General features: G+C 61.7%; 8 protein-coding genes across 8 annotated transcripts in view; 6 read left to right on the forward strand and 2 right to left on the reverse strand.

Annotated features, from left to right (window-relative positions):
- Positions 1-90: 90 nt before the first annotated feature.
- Positions 91-2324, forward strand: SPRG_20705 (hypothetical protein; the record flags this gene model as incomplete). Its single annotated transcript, XM_012348326.1, has 7 exons — positions 91-987; positions 1040-1414; positions 1458-1822; positions 1869-1920; positions 1964-2029; positions 2073-2124; positions 2173-2324. The coding sequence occupies 7 exons, from the start codon at positions 91-93 to the stop codon at positions 2322-2324; spliced, it is 1959 nt and encodes a 652-aa protein (XP_012203716.1).
- Positions 2325-2812: 488 nt separating this feature from the next.
- Positions 2813-3060, forward strand: SPRG_08935 (hypothetical protein; the record flags this gene model as incomplete). The annotated part of the gene is made up of 2 exons (XM_012348278.1): positions 2813-2818; positions 2857-3060. The coding sequence occupies 2 exons, from the start codon at positions 2813-2815 to the stop codon at positions 3058-3060; spliced, it is 210 nt and encodes a 69-aa protein (XP_012203668.1).
- A 328-nt stretch (positions 3061-3388) lies between these two features.
- Positions 3389-4893, reverse strand: SPRG_08936 (hypothetical protein; the record flags this gene model as incomplete). The annotated part of the gene is made up of 2 exons (XM_012348279.1): positions 3389-4731; positions 4794-4893. 2 exons carry the CDS (start codon positions 4891-4893, stop codon positions 3389-3391), a joined length of 1443 nt encoding a protein of 480 aa, XP_012203669.1.
- A 288-nt stretch (positions 4894-5181) lies between these two features.
- On the reverse strand, positions 5182-6954 carry SPRG_08937 (hypothetical protein; the record flags this gene model as incomplete). The annotated part of the gene is made up of 2 exons (XM_012348280.1): positions 5182-6316; positions 6383-6954. 2 exons carry the CDS (start codon positions 6952-6954, stop codon positions 5182-5184), a joined length of 1707 nt encoding a protein of 568 aa, XP_012203670.1.
- Positions 6955-8073: 1119 nt separating this feature from the next.
- SPRG_08938 (hypothetical protein) lies at positions 8074-10491 on the forward strand (the record flags this gene model as incomplete). The annotated part of the gene is made up of 2 exons (XM_012348281.1): positions 8074-9940; positions 9989-10491. The coding sequence occupies 2 exons, from the start codon at positions 8074-8076 to the stop codon at positions 10489-10491; spliced, it is 2370 nt and encodes a 789-aa protein (XP_012203671.1).
- Positions 10492-11244: 753 nt separating this feature from the next.
- On the forward strand, positions 11245-12172 carry SPRG_08939 (hypothetical protein; the record flags this gene model as incomplete). The annotated part of the gene is made up of 4 exons (XM_012348282.1): positions 11245-11497; positions 11903-11980; positions 12027-12040; positions 12095-12172. 4 exons carry the CDS (start codon positions 11245-11247, stop codon positions 12170-12172), a joined length of 423 nt encoding a protein of 140 aa, XP_012203672.1.
- Positions 12173-13240: 1068 nt separating this feature from the next.
- On the forward strand, positions 13241-16566 carry SPRG_08940 (hypothetical protein; the record flags this gene model as incomplete). The annotated part of the gene is made up of 2 exons (XM_012348283.1): positions 13241-15496; positions 15544-16566. The coding sequence occupies 2 exons, from the start codon at positions 13241-13243 to the stop codon at positions 16564-16566; spliced, it is 3279 nt and encodes a 1092-aa protein (XP_012203673.1).
- A 1208-nt stretch (positions 16567-17774) lies between these two features.
- The window catches only part of SPRG_20706 (hypothetical protein), a gene marked incomplete at both ends in the record, with an annotated part of 5071 nt that continues 1972 nt past the window's right edge, over positions 17775-20873 (forward strand). Inside the window, one exon of the mRNA XM_012348327.1 lies at positions 17775-19827. Within this exon, the coding sequence (XP_012203717.1) occupies positions 17775-19827 (2053 nt within the window). The remainder of the gene's footprint in view (positions 19828-20873) is intronic.

The raw sequence follows: 20873 nt of genomic DNA on the forward strand, positions 1-20873 counted from the left end.
CTGGCCTTTCGCTATGGTATTGCATTTTAGCCAATGAGCGCGCTTTCTGCCACCCAGTCGTTACGGGCCAGTTGGCAAACCGAGACGACGATGGCCGAGAGTCCGAGCCTGCGGACGCTGGTCCAGACCAACCTCCTCGAGAAGATGATCAAGGCCACGAGCGTGGCCTCGCGCAGCTGGGTCGTCCTCGTGCTCGACGACGCGACGACGGCCGTCGCCTCGCCCGTGGTGCGCATGACCGACCTCACGGAGCGCGGGGTCTCGATCGTCGAGCGGCTCGAGCTCGCACGGCAGCCGTTCCCGGAGATGGCGGTGATCTACTTTATCGCGCCGTCGTCGATTGACAAGGTCCTCGCCGACTTCAAGGCCCCGGACAAGCCCATGTACGGGTCCGTCCACATCTTCTTCAACGCCCGCGCCACGTCCGACGACGTGGCCAAGTTCAAGGCCTGTCCCGCCCTCTTGCCGCGCCTGCGAACGCTCAAGGAGGTCAACGTCGACTTCCTCGCGCTCGAGCGCGCGGCCTTCTCGCTCGATATGCCGAACGCACTCCATACGCTGTACTCGCCGCACGCGGCCCTTAGCGTCGATCCGCTGCTCCAGCGCATGAGCGCGCAGCTTGTCACGGTCTGCGCGACCCTCGAAGAGTACCCGTACGTGCGCTACAAGGCCGGGCAGCAGAAAATGGAGGTGCTGGCTCGTCTTTTCCAGGCCAAGATGAACGAGTACGTGGCGTCGAACAGCTCGTTTGCCTACTGCCCATCTCGATCGACGCTGCTCTTTGTCGAGCGCTCGCAAGACCAGCTGTGCCCGCTCGTGCACGAAGTGACGTACCAAGCCATGGTCTACGACCTCCTCGACGGCGCGGGGCTCCAAGGCGACGCGATTAGCTACCCGGCCGAGACGCAGACGGGCACAGTGACCAAGCAAGCGCTTCTGAACGAGCACGACGCGCTCTGGACCGAGCTGCGCCACACGCACATTGCCGTACGATCGTATCTTGATACTTTTGGTCGTTGATACATTGATACTTTTGTAGGAAGTGAGCAAGGACATTGGCGGACGCATGGCGGCGCTCTCGTCGTCCAACGCCGGCACGTCGCTGCAAGGCAAAGGCAAGGCACCGGACGTGAGCCAGCTCGCGGCCGCCCTCCGAGAGCTACCTGAGTTTCGCGATACGCTGAGCAAGCTCTCGCAGCACCTGTACCTCGCCGGCAAGACGCTGGACGAGTACACAAAGCACAACTTGCTCGGCGTCTCGACTCTGGAACAGAGCCTTGCGACCGGCGTGGACGAAAGCGGCAAGAAGATCAAGCTCCCCAAAGTCCTCAAGGACATGGAGGACCTGCTGGGGGATCCCAAGATTCCAGCGTCGGACAAAGCCCGACTGCTCGCGATCTTTATCATTACGCAGGTGCGTTCGACGGTTGCGCTATCGACGCTACAGAGTCGGGTAGGACGCGGCCAAAGACGCCGACCGCCGCAAGCTCTTCCAGATCGCGCAGCTGCCGGTCGTGACGGACAAGGCGCTGCAGAACATGAAGTACCTCGGCGTCTTTATGCAGAAGATTGCAGTCGTCTCGAACGCGACGGGGCACAACTTGACGTCGGACGAGATCAAGGAGTCGGCCAAGAAGGCGACGAGCGCCGAGTACGCCACCGCCCGCTACGAGCCCAAGCTCAAGGGCTGGATCGACAAGCTCCTCAAGAAGACGCTGGATGCGACCGAGTTTCCCTATGTGATTGCGCCGCCGCCCGCAAGCAGCGCGAGCAGCGGCAGTCCCACGGCCGCTAAGAAGGCAGAACCAACGTCCTTGCGCAAGTATGCAGCGCCCGCGACCGGCCTCTCGTGACCATTGAAATCGTAGGAAGATCGCAGCCAAAGTCACGGGCAAAGCCTCGGATGCTACGTCGTCGACGGTAGACCATTGCATCTGCCCTTGCGCTTCACCACAGAATGTAGACCAAGGATGCGTTCACAGGCGAGAAGCTCATTGTGTTCATCGCGGGTGGTGCCACGTACTCGGAGGTAGAACGCGATCTTGTCACCCTCTTGTACTCACCTTGTGTAGCTTCGCAGCGTGTATGAGGTTCGCCAACACGAAATGCGCGACGTGGTCTTGGGTATGCTCTTCGATCCTGCAGCTTGTCGCGCGAGCGCTGTGCTTGTAGGATCGACGTCGTTCTTGCGCCCCAAGGCGTATCTGGAGAGCTTGGTGACGCTTGAAGACGTCACGCCGCCCGTGCTCAAGCCCATCGAAGCGCTCGTGCACCCGTCCGAGATCCAGCTCGAGAGCGTTGCCCTCGGCGACGCCAAGCGCTAGGCGATCACGTCGCGATGTCGTGTGAATGTATGATGGCTGGATCCGCTGTGTGGTGGCTACCACGCGTGTCGAGAGACTTTTCGCGTTGCACGGAACCAGCGCAAGTACAAGTCCAGCATCGGCTCGTGTTGGCTCGGCTTCTCGTCCAGTGGTCCTAGTGCTCTGTTAATGTATTGCACGCAGGACAGCACAGCTGGCCCGACTTGGATCGGAGATGGGCCATGGCCAGCACAGCAGCTTGGTGTGGCGCCTCGATGCCATCAAACATGGTGCAGTCTACGAGGAGACGGCTCTGCCCAACGCCAACGAGTGGACTGCATGGCGACGCTGCTGGGGCCATTCGTTTGAGATCGCAGTTGGCTCCATCGTTCGACCAGCGTCGCGAGGTGGTCGCAACGTTGGCGTGACGTCGACAGTGGTTGGACATGGGTGTGGAGGCCTTTAGTCGTCAGTGGCAAAACTCCAAATCCATCGGCTTCTTCGATGCGATGAAGGTCGCAACGGCGCGGGGCAGTCGTATGCGCTGACGAAGGCCATTTGGTTGCACACGGACCGGCCGACGCCGATGTGGATGCACGGGTCGCTGGCCAGCGATCTATGGGCCGTTGCAAGCAACGACAGCGGTGGCGCGTCGCTACTTCAAGCCAGTGCCAACGTTGCCAACGCCAACGCGCCCGAGCAGTATGGCTTGGACATCAAGTACCTCGTCACGACGAGCTCGGAGACGCGCGAGTGACGCAGGTACCGGGGTGAGGACCAGCAACCAAGTCGTTCGCGTTCACGGCACGTCAGTGCATCAGCCAGTGCACATGCCTTTAGTGCCGCACGATCCTCGTCTCTTCAAGGTCGTCGTGAGCTCTCTTGATCATCCCCATGGTCGCATTCGGCGTCCAAAACACCAAGTATCAAGTTGATACAAAAATCATGAGCGGCAGCAATGTGACACTATCGAGCGTTGAGCAAGTCCACGAGAAAGAGTGCTCAAGTAGACCGCGGTCAAAAGTTCTCAACGTACACAAACCGTCCAAGCAATAATAACACCAAACGCACGGCGTTTGTGCTTACTACGACGACGGCAGGTGGAGCTCAGGGTGCAGCTGGTGGAGGTCGGCCTGCCGTGCGTTTGAGAGCACGACGTGGCCGTTGTGCAGCTGCTGCACCAAGTGACCGAGCGGCACATGATCGGCCGTGCTATAGTCGAACGGAACGCTCACATGTCCGTGGTCACGGGAAAAGATCTGCAGCGCACGTGCAAAGACGACCCAGTCGGCCGGATCGGCCAAGCAATCGATGGGCGGCGCGGCGGTGAGACACTGGAACTGGTCGTCTTCCCAAGGGGCGCCTGCATCGTCGCCACTGCTGTCGTCGGGCACCATCACCACAGTCTTGGCCGCCGGCGACGATTCTGGCGACACGATCCGTCGAGGCGAAGAGACGGCGATTGCATCGTTGGTTGGTGTTGCTGGCAGCGACCACGGCAGCCGAGTGCTACGGTCATCCTTCGTGTCTCGCAGCGCATCAATGGTCGCCCGCGTCACTCGAGGCAGCAGCCGCAGCTCCCACGCGGACTCGAGTACCGCGGTCCAGTGCCCGAGTGCCATACGGTGCAGATGCGGTGGCCACGCGGCGGTCGAAGGCACCATGTACGTCGGCGGTACAGACGTCGAGCCAAAGAGCTTCTTGTACATTTGCAAGCCCGTCACGATGCGCGCCCACGTCTCGTCCACGTTGAAGACGATGCCGGTGGCTCGCAGTTGCACCGCCTTGCGCGTGTCGAGGGCCCACACTTTTAAGCCCAGTCGCCACGCGAGGTCGCCGAGCGCCAAGCCGCGCCACGCCCGCGGCCACTCGCCGCCGACCATTGGCACGGAAAAGTCGCGGGCCACCGCGCACGTGCCAGACGTGGAGCGGTACAAGCGCAGCAGCGCGACGACGACGTCAAAGTCGGGCAGGTCGCGCGCCACGTCGAGCGTTCGCGCCCACTTGACGTCGACATCATTGAGCTCGTAAAAGCGGGCCTGGAGCGCCGCGACAGCGCTCGGAAGGACCAGGTGATGCGTCGGCGCAGGCCACATGCGGGGGTCGGCCGGGACGACAAAGCCAGGCAGAATGTCGACGGGGCCAAAGAGGCGACGAAATGCGAGGAGTGCTTGGAACACGGTCTGCAACGGCATGAGGCGCGTGACCATGCTGATTTCGCCCGGGTACCGCAGAAAGCAGCGCAGGACCGCGTGCGTAGGGTGCCAAGGAAACCCAATCGCTTCGAGGGCGACCTCCTGCTCGGGCGAGAGTGCGTCGGTCGTCGCGCGCATCGCAGCGACAACGTCTCCGAGGCACATGCCGTACAAGTGCACCGGGTAGTGCACCGGCACAAAGTACTTTTCGGGAACTACGAGGTGCCCGTGGTCTGCGCGGAACCAGCAGAGCGCTTCCAACGTCCTGCCAAAGGCATCGTTGTGACGAGCGCACGCAGCAATCGAGTCAGAGATCGGAGGCGGTAACTCGGGTGCGACGTCGACGGGACAATCATCGACACGAGCTTGTGGCGACCGTGCCATATGCACGTCATCGGTGTCGTTTGCGGGGACACGCGGTGCCTCGTGCCAGGAAAATCCGAGCGCGTCCAGCGTCGCCTTGAACGGCGCATCGATGGAGGGTGCTTTTGCAGCAACCGAACGACGGCGCCGAGTTGCAGACCATGACACGAAGATCGCCACGGCGACTTTGTCGGTACAGTAAAGGTATGTGGCACGCCGGTGTGGCCATAGATCGAGCGGAATGTCTTGAGCGCGTCGACGACGACCGCCCATAATGTCGCCGCGCGTGGCGCCTCGGTGGCCATACCCGTGACGTCCAGTTACGTTGTTGGCGGCAGCATCTGCGCCGTCAGTGCTTGCTTCAAGAAGCCACAAAACCGGCCAAGCTGTAGGCCACGAAGGTCTTGCGGCCACGCGGGCTCGTCCGGCACGACAAACTTTGGCGGTACCTCGATACATCGGTGCAGGCGGTGGTATTGCTGCAGCCCGTCGACGGTCCGGCGCCAGGTCGCCGGCGAGTTGAAGAGAAACCCCGTATCCGCCAACTGCTGCGCCTTCTTGGCCTCGAAACCAGCCATGAGGAGGCCGACGCCATGCGCGATCTCGCCAAGCGGCGCTCGGTGCCACTCGGTGGGCCATGCGCGCGTCGACGGCACGCAAAAGTCCAGGCCGACCCCGCCGTGACCAAACTCTGTCTTGAAACACTCAAGGAGCTCGAGGAAAGCCGGCCACGACGGTAAATCCGAGCAAAAATCGAGTGCGTGGAGATCCGCCGCTTCGTTTGTGCTCAGATCGTAAAAGTGGTGTCGCAGCAGCGTCAGCACGGGCTTCAGGACGATACCTGCAGCGTCCGAGGGCCACGGAGCGCCGAGAGGAACGGCGTAGCCAGCGGGGACGTCCAGATGGCCCGTCTTCGCCTTGTAGGCACGAAGCGCTGCAATCAGCACGGAAAACGTCGCTACTTTGAGCGAGAGGGACGTCGTGACCGAGATCGCGCCGGGTTTGAGCTGCCAGAGAAACCCGAGGGCGTCCAGCGCCGCCTTCTTCTCGGGCGGCAACAGATGCCGTCGGTGCCGCAATAACGCGGCGTACGTCCCGAGCAACCACCCGCCCAAGGGAGCGGGCCACCGATCGTCAAAGAACTCGACGACAAAGTCCCGCGGGATCGCGAGGTTCCCAAAGAGGCGGCGGTACAAAATGAGCGCGTCGACCTTCTCGTCGTCGATGCCTCGGTGATCGACCCGCCGGCGCTTGCGCGAGGGCGACAGCGGTCGCGGCTCGTAGCGTAAGAGCGCCGGTGTGACTTCGGGCGGCCGCTCGAGCAGCTCGCCGAGTGCTTCGAACGTCGCCTTTGGCACCAGTAGCTGCGCCACGGCCTGTCGGAGCTCGGGTACGTAGCGTCCGAGGCGCAGTCCCCGCCACGGTATGTCCCAGTCATCGGGCACGACAAAGTCGCTTGGCACGTCGGCGGATCCGAATTTGGCAACATACTCGCGGAGACCACACACGACGCCTGCTCACGTCGCAGGCGTGTGAAAGATGACGCCGAGCGCGTCGAGCTCCGGCAGCATGCCACGTGGCAGCACAAGTCGCTTGCGACCAAGGTACCAAGCGACCTCGCCAAGAGCCACGTGGTGGAAACGGGGTGGCCATGGCGCTGCCGATGGCACGACAAACTCGATCGGCACGGCGCGTTGATTCGTGATCTTGACGTAGAGCGCGAGGAGCTGCTTCGTGTCGTCCCAATGCGGCAGCTCGGTGCAGAGCGAAAGGTTGTGCACCGTCGCCACGTCTGCGTCCGAGAGCTCGTAAAAGTGAGCGCAAAGCGTCTGCGCGGCGCGCGAGAGAAGCACGTTGGATCCTTCTTCGGGCCACGCAGCATCGTTCTCTGGCACGACAAAGGCGTCGGGCACGTTGAGATGCCCGTGGCGATGGCGGAAGGCGACAAGGGCCTGGACGAGCGCGGACAGCGGGACGTGGCGGACGCAGTACGCGCCGTTGAAGCGGACGACGCAGCGGTGCATGCACCGGGGCGGCGGCGACCATTCGTAGCCGATCGCATCGAGCTGCGCAAAGCAGTTCGGCTCGTACATGATCGCATAGCTGTGGCCGGGACCACGTAGCCGGTTGGGACGCGGCAATAACCGTGGAGGTAGCGGTAGATGGTCCATGCTTGGAGCTGGGCTGCGCACGGCAGCGTCATCGTCGCCGTCTTCAATTGAACATCGTGTCATTGTTTTAAACATGTTTCAAACAAGTGTTACGATGCAGCCGCGTCCATCCGCTGCCGCGAGTCGGTCGAGTCGATGGCTCGCTGCCTCAGCACCGCTAAGTGCTTGCTACTTGCTAGCACCTTTGTTGCATAGCAATGGCGCTGGCAGAGGGCGCTAGCAGAGCCACGTGCGTCGCGTCGCTTGGGGTTGATCCCACGGCAAGCAAGTGAAAGTCACCGTTGCGAACGTCGGGAGCAGCTCTCTCGGATATCGCTCGTGACGCAGGCTTTTGCGCACACGATTGCGGACGTCCACCTGGCTGCCAAGCAGCTAGAGCTTGATCGCAGCACTGGAAGGTTCAAGTCGATCTTCAACCAAATATCGAAGAATCGATCAACTTGGATGGGTTTCCCGCCAAACCAAACCAAACGATCAATGAACTGCAGACTTCTTCCTTATTAACCTCTCGGCCCGCGAGACGCATGAGGGCGGCGACCACCGAGCCGCTCGACGGGGTCGCAGCATGGTGTTGTCTTCGACCCGTCGACATGAGCCTATGGACGTCCACTGCATCGGAACAAGAAGACGCCACGATCCACTGTTTCGGATGCCACGCCGAGCGCTTCCACGGCAAGGCCATCGACACTCCGGTCGTGCCACCGCCTTTTAAGGCGATACGACATGTTGTCCAAACTCAACGCCGTCAACACGGTACTGCCGACCATGCCGATTGGTCGCTCGTCGTACCGATCCATTCGTGTTCACGTCGACACACAATAAAAATGGCACCACCGAATACTTTAGTCGATTCGTTCTACAGCTACTCAAGCCCAGGGGATGACAACCATTGACTCAAGCCAAAATGCTGCGCACGCCTACCAGGTATTACTACAACGACCTAGTCGTTTCTCCCAGTTGCAACATTGACTAAAAAGGCGGGTGAAAACGCATTGGCCAATCACAGCGAAGAACGCCATCCACCAAAACAAACCGAGGGCCATGACGCTCAAGCGCCCGCTGTCGCCGCCGGCCAAGCCGCGCCGCGCTGGCACGGCCATCGACGACGACGCATGGCTCGACGTGCTCTTGGCGCTCAAGGTCTACCGCCTGCTGTACGGCCACTGCAAGGTGCCTCTGTCCTACTTTGTGCCCCGCCTCGACCACACGCCGACAGCGTGGCCGTTGCATTTGACAGGCATGCACCTCGGCGCCGCCGTCAAGACGCTGCGCACGTGCTACCTCCCCGAGCACTTCGTCTCGGCGCTAAATGCAATCGGGTTTGTGTGGCGCCAGGACGGTCGTCTCATCCCAACGGGCACGTCGCTCTTTGACGAGATCGACGCAGTGCCGTTCGCGGCCATGATCACAGCACTCGAGGTCCACGTCGCGACGCACCAGACGACGAAGATCCCTGCGCACGCAACGTTCGTGCATACGAGTGTGTGGCACCGGTCCTGGACGTACGTTCTCGCCGACGTGGTGCCGGCGCTGGAAGCGCATTTCTACCAGCTCTCGGACGTGCAAATGACCCGTCTCCGTGACCTCGGCTACTGCAAGCAACTGCCGCTCTGGGACGACCTCATGGACCTCCTCCAACGGTATTACGAGCACGTGGTGCCGCCGGGCAGTGGCGTCGCGATCGATTTTGTCGTGCCACCAGATGCGATTGCGTGGCCAAGCCAGTGGCACGGTCTCGAGCTCGGGCTGCTCTTCTGGTCCGTCGGTCTCACACACACAACGACGTTGTCCGAGAGTCGACGGCGCGATCTAAAGACGCACAAGTTTGTCTTCAACACGGTGCACACGTGGGCCAAGGTACTCGACGCGCTCACGACCTACGACAGCGTGAGCATGAAGCCGTCGTGCTTTGAGATGTGGCGCTCGTATGTGACGCCGACGTCGGCGCCGTGGCCTGAGGCGCTTCGTGGCTACCCGCTCGGCCGGTGGTACAAGGTCATGTGCGACGCTGAGACCAACTTGCTCTTGCCGTATCTGACTCAAGATGCGCTCGTCGGCCTCCGCGGCGGTCTCCGGCTGCTGCCCCAAGAGCTCATGACCGAGTCGACGACAGCACAGGCCTACTGGGACGCATTTCTCACCGCGTACAGGTGCATCTGTGCGAACGCGGCGACGATTCCGCCCAAGTTTGTCATGCCGAGTACGGAGAGTGTGCCCAAGGTAGCGCATGGCTTTTTGCTCGGCGCGGCCATCGCCTCCGTGCGCAACCACGTCCTGTTGCACCCGGCGCACCGAGCGGCGCTCGACAAGCTCGGTCTCGCGTGGTCGACCTCGGTGCCAGAAGCGGCGGCTACGGAGCCAGTGGAGATCGTGGAATGGGTGCCGACGCCACGACGCCGATACTACCGGTGGCCAGACAAGATGCGTGCGCTTGAAGCTTTTAAGGAGCTGCATGGCCACTGCGGCGTGCCCACGGCATTTGTTGTGCCGTCGAGCACCGAGTGGCCTGAGGACCTGCACGGCTGTCGCCTTGGCGCCTTGGTGTCTCGGTTTTTCGCCGAGCCGCGCTCGGTGCCTGCAGATTATGCGCCGTTGATCTCAGCGCTGGGTGTTGTGTCGGTGCCAGGCGACACGATCGTCGCGCCCAGAGTCGACGCCGACGGCACGGTGGTGAAAGCCTTTGCTGGCTCTGACGCTGACACGGCAAGCGATTCCAGCGACGCGCCCATGGACGTCACGACCCATGATGACGTTACTGTCACGGACGGCGAGCATTTGACCGACGCCACCATGGTCGCTGTCAGCACAGATGACGCCGACGAGGACCCTCCAGTCGACATGTCTGACGACGCCTCGGACAATGACGACGACGTCTCGGACAATGACGACGACGCCTCGGACAACAACGGTACATTGCGCCGGCACTGGCAGCAGCACTCATGTCGTAACGTAGAAGTTCTGTGTGGTTCGCTTCCACCAGTGTCTTCCCCTGTCGTTCATCGCGAGCCCGAGCCCGACGCGCCATCATGGACCACCACGTGTGCACTGAGCCACAGCGCCCAAATGACACAGGAGGCGGCCAACGTGTACTATGAGCTGACGGGCCATCGTCACATCTCGAGTTCGTTCCGCGTACCGCCCGACGACATGCGCTGGCCGATGCACCTCTGGGACTGGCCACTGGGCCAGGCGTGGATGCACTTGCACCGGCGTGCGCCGTCTCTCAAAGTGAATTGGGACGCGTTGCTCCTGGCGCTTGGAATCTACGCGCGCGCGACCGGCCATGGTCATGTCCCTCGCCACTTTGTCGTGCCCGACGATGAACGCACGTGGCCGGTGCACCTCACGGGCTTTGACCTCGGCGAGCTTGTGCATTGCATTCGGTCGGGTCGCGTCACGCTCTCGCACGCCCACGCCGTCGCTCTCTCGGCCATGGACTTTGAGTGGACCGCACCGTAATCGTAATCGACCTCGTTGCAAGTTACGCCGTGTTGCAGTGAACGACTGCGTGCACTGACCGCCTAGCGTTGGACCTTGACAGCTCTATTAGCAAAGGCCGTCGACCTGCAACAGAGATTGAGACGGCGTTCCGAATCATCGACACCTACTGCAGCACATCGGCACCCTTCGAAGACCACGTTGCTCGTCCGTGGAGAAAGGCCAAGTTCCGGTTTGAACCCATTTCCTGTGTTCGGCTTGAGCGGCATGGTATGGAGACACATTTGATCCTCCAAAGGTGGTGGTGTATTGGAGCTATGGAGCTCGCCACCGTCGACGTGTGGGTCCTGTTGCTCCGTGAACTACAGTAACTGCACACGGTCTATCGGACGTGCAAGGGATGCACACCGGTACTCTGCATACCGTACAGTAGGTGGACGGGGTCTGCTGCTAATACAGCGAGCGTTGCCGCACCTGGGTTCCGGAACCAGATTTCGGCACGGCTTGGAGCGGCACCCAGATCGCCCGCTGCGTTACCAGGGCAAAGTCATTTTACATGTTTGCTGCTGCTGGTCCAATTCGCTGGTCCTCCTTGGACGAGCGTAGACAGTCCAGAGCGTGACCAACAAAAGCCATCCCACGGTGTGGCGCTGACCCATTGGCTGCGATGGTGGTGATGATTCAGGCCCTCGTGCATGGCTACATCTGCGCGAACAAGATGGCGCCTGGTCGTGCAACTGGCGACAACGAAAAGCTCACTTCACATTTTCTACCATGCAGCTCACACCCCTCCTTCTCTTGGCCTCTGCGTCAGCCATCGCTGCGGACGCAGCACTCCGCGGCGCGGCTACCGGCTCGGGCGCCAGCGAAGTCGAGACCCCCGTCCATGGCAATGAAGAGGCGGGCTCGCTCATTCGCGGTTGGCGCAACCTTGAGGACAACGACGACAAGGAAGCCGGCTCGCTGATCCGCGGTTGGCGCAACCTTGAGGACAACGACGACAAGGAAGCCGGCTCGCTGATCCGCGGTTGGCGCAACCTTGAGGACAAAGACAATGAGTAATTTGATTGTCCCTTCCGGCGTTGGAGGGTCAAGTACTCTAATGTTTTAAGCTCTGTTGCACTCTGTCTGTGTCGACTCTGTCGTTCGCTAGGCGTCTTAGTAGCTCGAGGTGGAAGATTGCATCGGGCAACGGAATTCTATCTTGTGCGTGGTACAGCTTGACTAACAACGACTGTGGTAAACGGCAAGCCCTCTCTTATTAAAAGAACCCTTTCTTTAAGGCTTTAAAGAAAAAAGATGGGCAACAGTATGATGGTCCCGGTGGACGCCGCTTTTCACGCCCCAAAGCAGCATGCACCAAATGGCACGGAGCGTCGCAGTCGATGCGCTTGCTGCGTACCGCGCCACGAATGGCGACTGAGCGTGTCAGCCAGCTACGTGACGCCGCCGCTTCTCGGACTGCCACCCGGCGCGATCGTGGCCCAGCTGCACTCACTCGTCGTCCAAGGTGCGTACGTGGGTATCTCGACAACGTCGGCTTCATCCGGTCCCAGCCCAAGTCGGCTGGGTGCTGCATCAAGCTCGAAACGTACGGCCGTCTTATCAACGTTCTTGTACGCAGGCCGTCTACTATGGCATCCTCGGCACCTGCGACGCCATGCCAGGCGACGTTCTTGTGCCCGCCTCCTCGCGCCTATGAAGGCGTGTCTCTTTTTACGAGGCCGGTCTCTGCCGCCGCCTGCATGGTGTCCTCGACCACCTCCCGCGATGCTCTCGCTCGTCGACGGGATTCGGCGCCTGCGGGATCCCCATCAAGTGCATATGCTGTCTCGACTGACCCGTCGACGTGGCGGGCTGCCTTCAACGTCGGACTCAGCGAGGGATTGGCATGCGACGGTCCGGCTCAGCACGCGCAATACATGACGTCCAACCTCGGCGCAGTCTGGGGCTATGGCAGCTGCTTCCGAGTGGCCGTCGTCTTGCTTTGTGGAGCAAGCGACTGGGCCTAGCGCAGAAACGACCGCTGCTGTCTTCCGAAACACTACACGAGTACGCCTTGTCGCGGTTGGATGCAACCTCGTTGCCGTCGTCCACCAACGCGGGCTCTGGCGCTGCGTCGACACGGCCCAGGACACATTTCGAGCGAAACACGTGTGCCCAACGACACCGACACCGACACCGATCTGACGCTATCGCTTCGGCACGCACAGTTGCAAGAGCACGAACACTAGGACCCCGAGCGCCGTCGTTGCTTGGACGCCCTCGGCTTTGTCTCACGGCGCGCAGACCTTGATCAATGAGCGCGCCGACCTCGATCAATGCTGCAACACGGAGCTACGACGGCGGTTGGGAGCGAACGATGACGACGCCTCCGCACCGAGCACTATCGATGCAGTACGAGACGCACCTTTCTTGCAGCCGTGCGACAACCTCTGCCGAACTTGGTTGTCGGTCGGGCCATTTGATTTTCGCACCAGAACAAGAACCTCATGACCACCGACGTTTCAAGCCCCTTTGCCGGGACCGCAGTTCGGTCACGACGTTGAAGCGTCTCTCTACGTTTGCCGCCAGCGAAGTAGACATGCGTCGTTATCTCGTTCGCGCGACAATGCTCCTCCATCCAGGAAGCGCACGAGGAGGACAGCGCCGGCGACGCCACGGCCGGGCGTCATCGCCGAGAGGCCACGTCATCCGGATACGGGTGCCCACTTGGGTGCAATTAGCCTGGACGCAATTTGGGGATTGGACGACGACTGGCGCAAGCAGCATGGACGCCCGCTCGGCCAAGTTCCCGCTCAACAAGCAGCTCGAGGCGCTGGCGGTCTACCGCAAGATCTACGGCGACCTCAGCGTGGGCGACGACTACGTCGTTCCGCCGACGTCGCGCGACTGGCCGGCCGACATGCTGGGCGTCGACCTCGGCAACCGGGCCCGGCTGCTGCGCCAAGCCAAGGTCAAGTTTGAAGCTGAGATCGAGAAGAAGCTCAACGACATGGGCTTTCTCTGGAACCGGTCGCGCCACTATGCGCGCTTCTCCAAGCTCGAGCAACCGGCAGGCTGGATCGTCGTCGGCCGCCCGTGGCACAACATCTTCGACGGCCTCGCGACCTACCATCGACTCGTGGGCCACTGTCGCGTGCCGGGCTCCTTCATCGTGCCATCCGACAACGACACCTGGCCCGTCCCGTCGTGGGGGCTCGTGCTCGCCGAATGCGTCAAGCTCCTCGAGGTCCACATGTACCAGCTGACGCCGCAAGAGTATACAAAGGCCCGATCCCTCGGCTTGCTCGAGCACCTTCCCATGTGGTTCGAGGTCATCGAGCTCTTCGACTTGTACGACGATCTCCACGGCAATGTCGACATCCCCATCGACTTTGACGTGCCGCCACAGCAACCATGGCCGTCGCAGTGGCACGGCTTGCACCTTGGCGAGCTCGCGTGGAAGCTGTGGATCTACGAGAGCTTGCTACCGTCTTCGAAGCGACACGACCTCGACGACCTCGGTTTCGACTTCAACACGACGACGACGTGGGCGCGGACGCTGCAGGCGGCGCGTGTCTTTCTCGAGCTCTTCCAGCACCTTGCGATCCCGCTCTCGTACGTTGTGCCGATGCAGGACGCTTCGTGGCCGACCGAGCTCTGGGGCATGCGTCTCGGCGCGGCCAAGTCGTATTTCGACATTGCTCTGCGCTGGCATTTCCCGACGACAGCGACCCGGAAGGCTTGGCGCGACCTCCTGCACGCCGAGCCGAGCGCGACGCCAGAGCACCGGCGCTTCCGGCTCTTGCTCGTCGGCCTGCACAAGCACCGTCAGTTCTATGGCCACGTCAACGTCCCGCCTGGCTTTGTTATCGGCGCCCAAGACTACCGGTGGGGCGAGACGCTTCCTGGGTTTGCGCTCGGCGATGCGATCGCGTCGCTGCGCCACTCGAAGGACGCGCTGCCGCCGCCGGACGTGGCTGCGCTCAACGACATGGGGTTCATCTGGGACGTGGCCGCCCACGAGGTTTGGGACGACATTATTCGCGTCCTCTGCACGTGGTTCCAGCACTACCCGACGATGCCGCTTCACGATAGGATTGTGCTCCATGAGCACGAGATGTGGCCGTCGCGCATGTGGCACCAGCCCCTGGGTTTCTACTTGACGATGCTCGAGGTCCACGAAGCGTTTGCTCTGCCGGTCTACCGCAGCGAACTTGCAGCGACGGGCTACGATCTAACGAGCCGATGGCGGGCCAAAATGGCGGCGCTTGAAACGTACAAGGCGCTCTATTTGCATCTGCACGTGCCCCGGGACTTTGTGGTGCCGGCGCTCGACGGCTACTGGCCGCCGGCGACGCACGGCCTGCCGCTCGGCCTCATTCTCGAGTGGCTCCGGCGCCTCCGCGACGATATGGACGAGGCCATCGAGGCCGACCTCGACGCGATCGGGTTGGAGTGGGACGCCGTCGACTTTTCGATGCATGCGCCGGCACTGGCTGCGTACACGAAGCTCAGTCGTGGCACCGTGGTTGTGCCGCCGGCGTTCGTGATTCCCAACCGGGCGCCGTGGCCTGTCCACGTCCAAGGTGCCGCGCTTGGCTCCATCGTCCAGAAGCACGATGCGTACCTCGCGGCGATGGACGCGCGCCATGGCGCGACCCTCGAGGCCGTCATGGCCAAGTACACGCCGCCGGCGCCAACGACCGAGGGGCCGACGCAGTGGATCTACGACGTCCGCACGGTTGTCGCGTGCCTCGAGCTCTACAAGACGCTGCACGGCGACCTCGACGTTCCGCTTCTCTTTGTCGTGCCGATGGAACAGTCGCCGTGGCTCCATGACGCCGCGCTCCTCCCGCTCGGCTACCTCGTTGCCCGCTTTCGAGACCGTCTGCCCCGTCTCAAGAAGAAGATCCGCCGCTGCTTGGCCAAAGCCAACGCCTACTCGCTCGCCGAGCTCGAGTTGAGTACGGAGGACATGATGAAGAAGCCCAAGCCGGCACCCATCATCATTCCCCACCCAGCCCTGCCGTGCCCGCAACAAGTCCGGTGGCCAAGGCCGTTCCGATCGTCGCAAGTCCGGCGGCGCAGGTGCCGATCCCCGTTGCAAGCACCACGAGTCAGAACGCTTCCGCTGCTTCATCAGCGCCAGCGGTCGCCGCCGTCGTGCCGCCTGTGACGGTTGCCCCGGCTACCGAGACACCGGCGCCGAAAACGTCCCGCGACCCGAGACAAGCTCCGTCGCCGTCAGCAGCGACGGCGCCCAAGACGCAAGACGCATCCAATGCGCCAGCGCCCCGCGACCCGCGACAGGCTGCGCTATTACGCCGCCGGAGCAGCAACTTGGCGGACGATGCGCCGAAGCAGTCGCCTCTCGACGCATCGCCTTCTCCACCACCGACTCCGTCCGGCGCCCCGCCACCGGCTGTGAAGACAGAGACGCCCGCCGAGTCGCCGGTGAAGTTCGAGACAAAGCCACTGGTAAAAACGACCGACGCACCGACGCCGCCGCCGTCGCGACCAGCCAAGCGCTCGGCTGCAAACATGGAGTCGAGTCCTGGCGGCATGATCGACCTCACACTGGATAGCGACTCGGACGACGACGTGCCGGCACCTGCGCCTGCTGTCAAGAAAGCCAAGACCAGCGCCGTCGTCAAGGATACAAAGCCCAGCCCCGTCGAGCTCAAGACGTGGTCCGTAAAGCCTGTCGCACCCAAGGCGCCAGCCCCAGCCAAGGTACCTGCTCCACCAAAGCAGCCAGCTCCAGCGAAGCCGCCTGCTCCAGCCCAGGCGCCTGCTCCAGTAAAGTTGCCTGCTCCACCTGCGCCGACCACGAAGGCGGAACCGGCGTCCGCTGACGTCGTGACGTTTGATTCGGATCTCTTTGCTGTTGGCGCCATGATCTTCCACGCGCTGCACGGCCACTGTTTGATCGACCCGACGTTTGTCGTGCCGGCCACGGACCAGTGGCCCGAGTCCGTGCGGGGCATGGAGCTCGGCAAGATGGCCAACGCGCTGCAGGAAGGTCGCGCGAAAGTGCTGGACCGCGTCCGCAGCCAGCTGGATCTGCTCGGATTCTTTGAGCCGCCACCGACGCCGAGCTGCACCATCTGAGTATATTTAAGCGGACCATATATGTAGCGTTCCTGGACATTATTGACATCGACTTGTCGCATCAACCACCGCTTCATACGCTTGAAGCCGAACGACTTGATGGATTCGATCCATCCGAAGCGTCGCCTCGACGCTCCTGACAGCGGATGCGCTTGCCATCGTTCGCAACATCAAGCATCTCGAGTCGTCGCCGTCAGAGCGAGCGACGGTGCTGGCCCGCGACGACGACGATTTTGGTGTCACCGGCCTCTTCCAAGTGGCCCCCACTACATGCAAGAGACGGCTCTCCAACCGGGCGTCAAAGCAAACGCTTGGATCGAAGCTGCGCCGCATCGGGTCTTCTCCACCAAAGGAATATTTGATTCCTTGGTCTGGACCGACGACTTGTCACTGTCCAGGAGAGCCCGGCAGTAGTAAGCTTGGTCCATGCTCATGCTAATACCTTGCACTCGTCTGCTAGAGCGTCGGTGTCGTGAGACGTCACGGCTCTCGCCTTGCGAGTCTTGCAGTCGCTCCACGGTGTCTGCACCGTTCCCAAAGCGGTCGTCATGCTAGACAAGAGCACCGACTGGTTTGAAGATCTATGGCCACCCGCTCGGTGAGCGGATGAACCCCGCTTTATCGTTGGCCAGAGCGTTGTACGCGGCGTTACTATGTCCGACAAGGTGAGCTGAATGGCCCGAGCAAGTGCAACAGTTCAGCAGTTGTTGTTGCTGGTCCCGGTCGAAACAAGAAGCAACTCGAGTGTTGACAGCACACGTCCATTTTTCCCGCGCTTTTCGCCGTCCAGTTTTCAACTAATTCACTTAGGTGCGAGACTTGACTCTGTGCGACTCGATGAGGTACGGCGTACCTTAGCGATTCAATACAGTAAACGTCTGCTCCAGCCCCAAGGTACGCTTCGCACTTTACTGGCTCTCCGTGGCCAAAATGATTGACTTGGACCCGCGTGGCATTGGTCAAAATGAGGCCAGGGCTAATGGCACCGTGCTCCGGCATGGCCGGGCATATCGCTAGCTACTGCCTTCTCCCTTTTAGTAACAGGAAGAGCAACCTTACAGAAAGCTCTTCTACGCGCCTCCTCCCAAGAGCTTGAAAGTGAACGGGGCTGTCCCGTTGGCGAAATTTTGCCAACATACACGAAATTGGCCAATGAGACGCAAGAGAATCGTTTTGTCCAATCCGCACGCACAGTAAACGGGCCGACGATGGACAGGTGGATCGACCCCGCGATGCTGCCCAAGACGAGCGAGCGGCTCATGGGCCTCGCTATCTACCGCCGCCTGTACGGCCACAGCTACATACCTGTCGACTATGAAGTGCCCAACGCCGAGCCGTGGCCCAAGGTGCTGCGCGGCAAGCCGCTCGGCGGCGCCGTCAACCTCATGCGTGTCGCCTATCACCAGCTCGGTCCGTGGGTGGAAGTGAGCCTCGAGGGCCTCGGCTTTGTCTGGAGCTCTCCAGTGGACTGCACGCGCGCCCGGTGCTTCATCGCCCACTCCCGCGCCAGGGTCATGACCACTTGGTCTGTCGTCCTCGCCGCGCTCGCCCGATTCCGCGAGCTCCACGGCCACGTGCATGTGCCCGAGTGCTGGGCAGTGCCAAGGAACGATGCCTCGTGGCCAAAAGAGGCGTGGAGTCTCGACTTGGCCCAGGCGGCCCACACGCTTGATGTGCATGCGTACATGCTCCCGACGCCGCAGCTCCGCGCTGCCCTTTCCCTCGGCGTCGTTTGCGACGTGCCGGTCTGGGCCGACATCTTCGACATGTTCAAGCTATACTGCAAGCGCTACGGCGCTGCCGACGTTCCCATCAACTATGTCATCCGCGCGAGCCGCAAGCGCAAGGCCGACGAGTCGACGCCGCCGTGGGCGGCCAACTACGACGGTCTTCCGCTGGGCGAAATCGCAATGCGCGTCTGGCTCGTCTACATTCAGCTACCGTCGCACCGGCTCAACGAGCTCAAGAGCGTTCGCTTCGCCTTTCACACGCATGCATCCTGGGCGACCGTCGTCGGGGCCAAGGCTCTGTTTGCGAGCATCAACGGCCACAATAGCATCCCTGACTGCTACGCCGTGCCGCCCGACGACACGGCGTGGCCACCCGAGATGCGAGGCCTGCGCCTCGGGCACTATCTTCGCTTGCAAGCGACGGCAAACGGCGTGAATCCGCCGCCCACGACAAGGGTCATCGACACCTTCGTCGACGCGCGAGTGCAAGAAACCGAGTTTGACCGGCACGTGCTCGGTCTCAAGATCTACAAGCGTGGCAGCAAGTCACCGGTCGCCCCAGATTTCGCCGTGCCCCGCAACGATGCCCGGTGGCCGCGTCGGATCTGGGGCTTGCGCCTCGGAGACTTTGCCGCCACCCTCCGACGCGACTACGCGTCTCTCTCGGCCCTCCAGCGCGCGACAGTCAACGACATTATTGGTTTCGAGTGGGACCCCGCCGTCGCCAAGTGGTGGCCCGATATCGTCGCGACGCTGACACAGTGGCACGCAACGCACCGTGATCGCGGCTGGCCCGACGCCTTTGTGTTTACGGCCGAGTGGCCAAAGTCCGTCGTCGGAGAGTCGCTTGGGTACATGTTGACGCTGCTGGAGGTCCACGAAGACTTTGCAACGGCAGCGCACCGGCGCACGCTGCGTCGACTCTGTCTCAACGTCGACAACCGGTGGACGACCAAGGTCGCGGCGCTCACGACCTTTTACTCGCTCCACGGCCACCTGCGCGTCCCCCTCGACTACGTTGTGCCGACTACCGGCGAGTGGCCGCCAGGAGCCACCGGCATGCCTCTGGGCTTCATCGTGTCGCTGCTTCGGCGAGTTCCTCCGGCGGTCATAACCTACGTCCAGCGCCGGGAGCTCGAGGCGCTCGCATTCGAATGGGATCTTGCCGCCGAGTCGACGACAGAAGCCACACGACCGCCGTCGGTCGCCGCCGTTGACGTCGCACCTGCCAAAACGGTAGCTGTGGCGGCAGATGACGTCGAGGCACCGCACGGGACCACGGTCGACGGCACGGCGGAAGTTTCCATTAACTGGGCCATGTGGGCGGTCGCGCTCACGCAGTTCAAGGCCCACGAAGGCCACGTCGACATTCCGAGGGATTACATCGTGGGCGCCGACGATGCGCGGTGGCCCGTCGCGCTGCGGTCGTTTCCCGTCGGTCCGATTCTCACCAAGATCCGGTCCCACGTCGTAGTGCCACCAACGTGGGTGCAAAGCCAAGCCCAGATCGTTGGCGTCGACTTGTTCAGTGGTGAGGCGCCAGATAGCAGTTCAAGCAACCCCTAACTATTCTTGAAAATGGCTACTAATGTCTCTATTGAATCTGCTCTCATCCCGTAGGATGTGAAGATTCCATTTCAGAAGCAATGGTGTCGTGTTGGCGGTTAGCCCCCCCACGCACGTCGCTCCGAGTGTACGGGGCCTCGTCCGGTTCGCTGGAGCAAGTCGCGACTCGACCGACTGGTGTGTCTGACGAGACGATCGTCATCACAACGCACGGTCCCAGGATGAATGAAAATACGCAACATGGTTGCAATGGATGCGTTCACTCAACCTCGTCGCCGAAGACGAGGACTACGTGCTCCAAGCCAACGGCGATCCAGATACAGTTCGCAGCACATTCAGCGCGCCAACAATTTCCGCGTTCACAGGTCCACCATGGACCGACGGGTGCTTTAGCTGACTCGGTCTCATCAATGTGCACTTTAAGAGCTTAGCACTGCGCAAGGCTCAACCCAGGCGAGAACACAACGCGAGCTTAGCAGCGCAAAAGCATGCAAGGCAGGTGGAAAGGGGCGTCAAATGGTCGAGTGCCCACCAAAAACTACCTCCTGTGAGAATATATTACATGAAAATCATAGCTTCTTGGCGGCCATCGTTGGAGATACCTGGGACGAATGCGGAGTCTCTCTCACTTCTACGTGGACTTCTTTTCCATCCTCTTGCCGCGTCCCACGGGCACACGCCGCGGGTCGACTTGAACGCAGTCAAGTGCGATCGTCCGAAGGAATAGCTACGTTGCATTGGACCCGGTAGCTTGCCCGATGAGCGGTGTCAGCACGTACGTTGCATTTTTCCGTCGCGACGAGCTCGACCTAATGCGCGCAACCAGATTCTAGCCGAGCGACACGCCGAGACCGTCGCGCTGTCAGCGGTCGTCCGCTGATTGTGCACTGTCATACCGACACCGACGACGCATGGACCCCACAACGCCAAGACGACAAGTCCTCGCGCGATGGCACTTTCTCGGCGTTGACAGGATAGTTCCGGTCCAACGTGGCAGCGCGAGCGACGAGC

Source organism: Saprolegnia parasitica (assembly GCF_000151545.1).
Source record: "Saprolegnia parasitica CBS 223.65 unplaced genomic scaffold supercont2.42, whole genome shotgun sequence".
Lineage (NCBI taxonomy): Eukaryota > Oomycota > Saprolegniomycetes > Saprolegniales > Saprolegniaceae > Saprolegnia > Saprolegnia parasitica.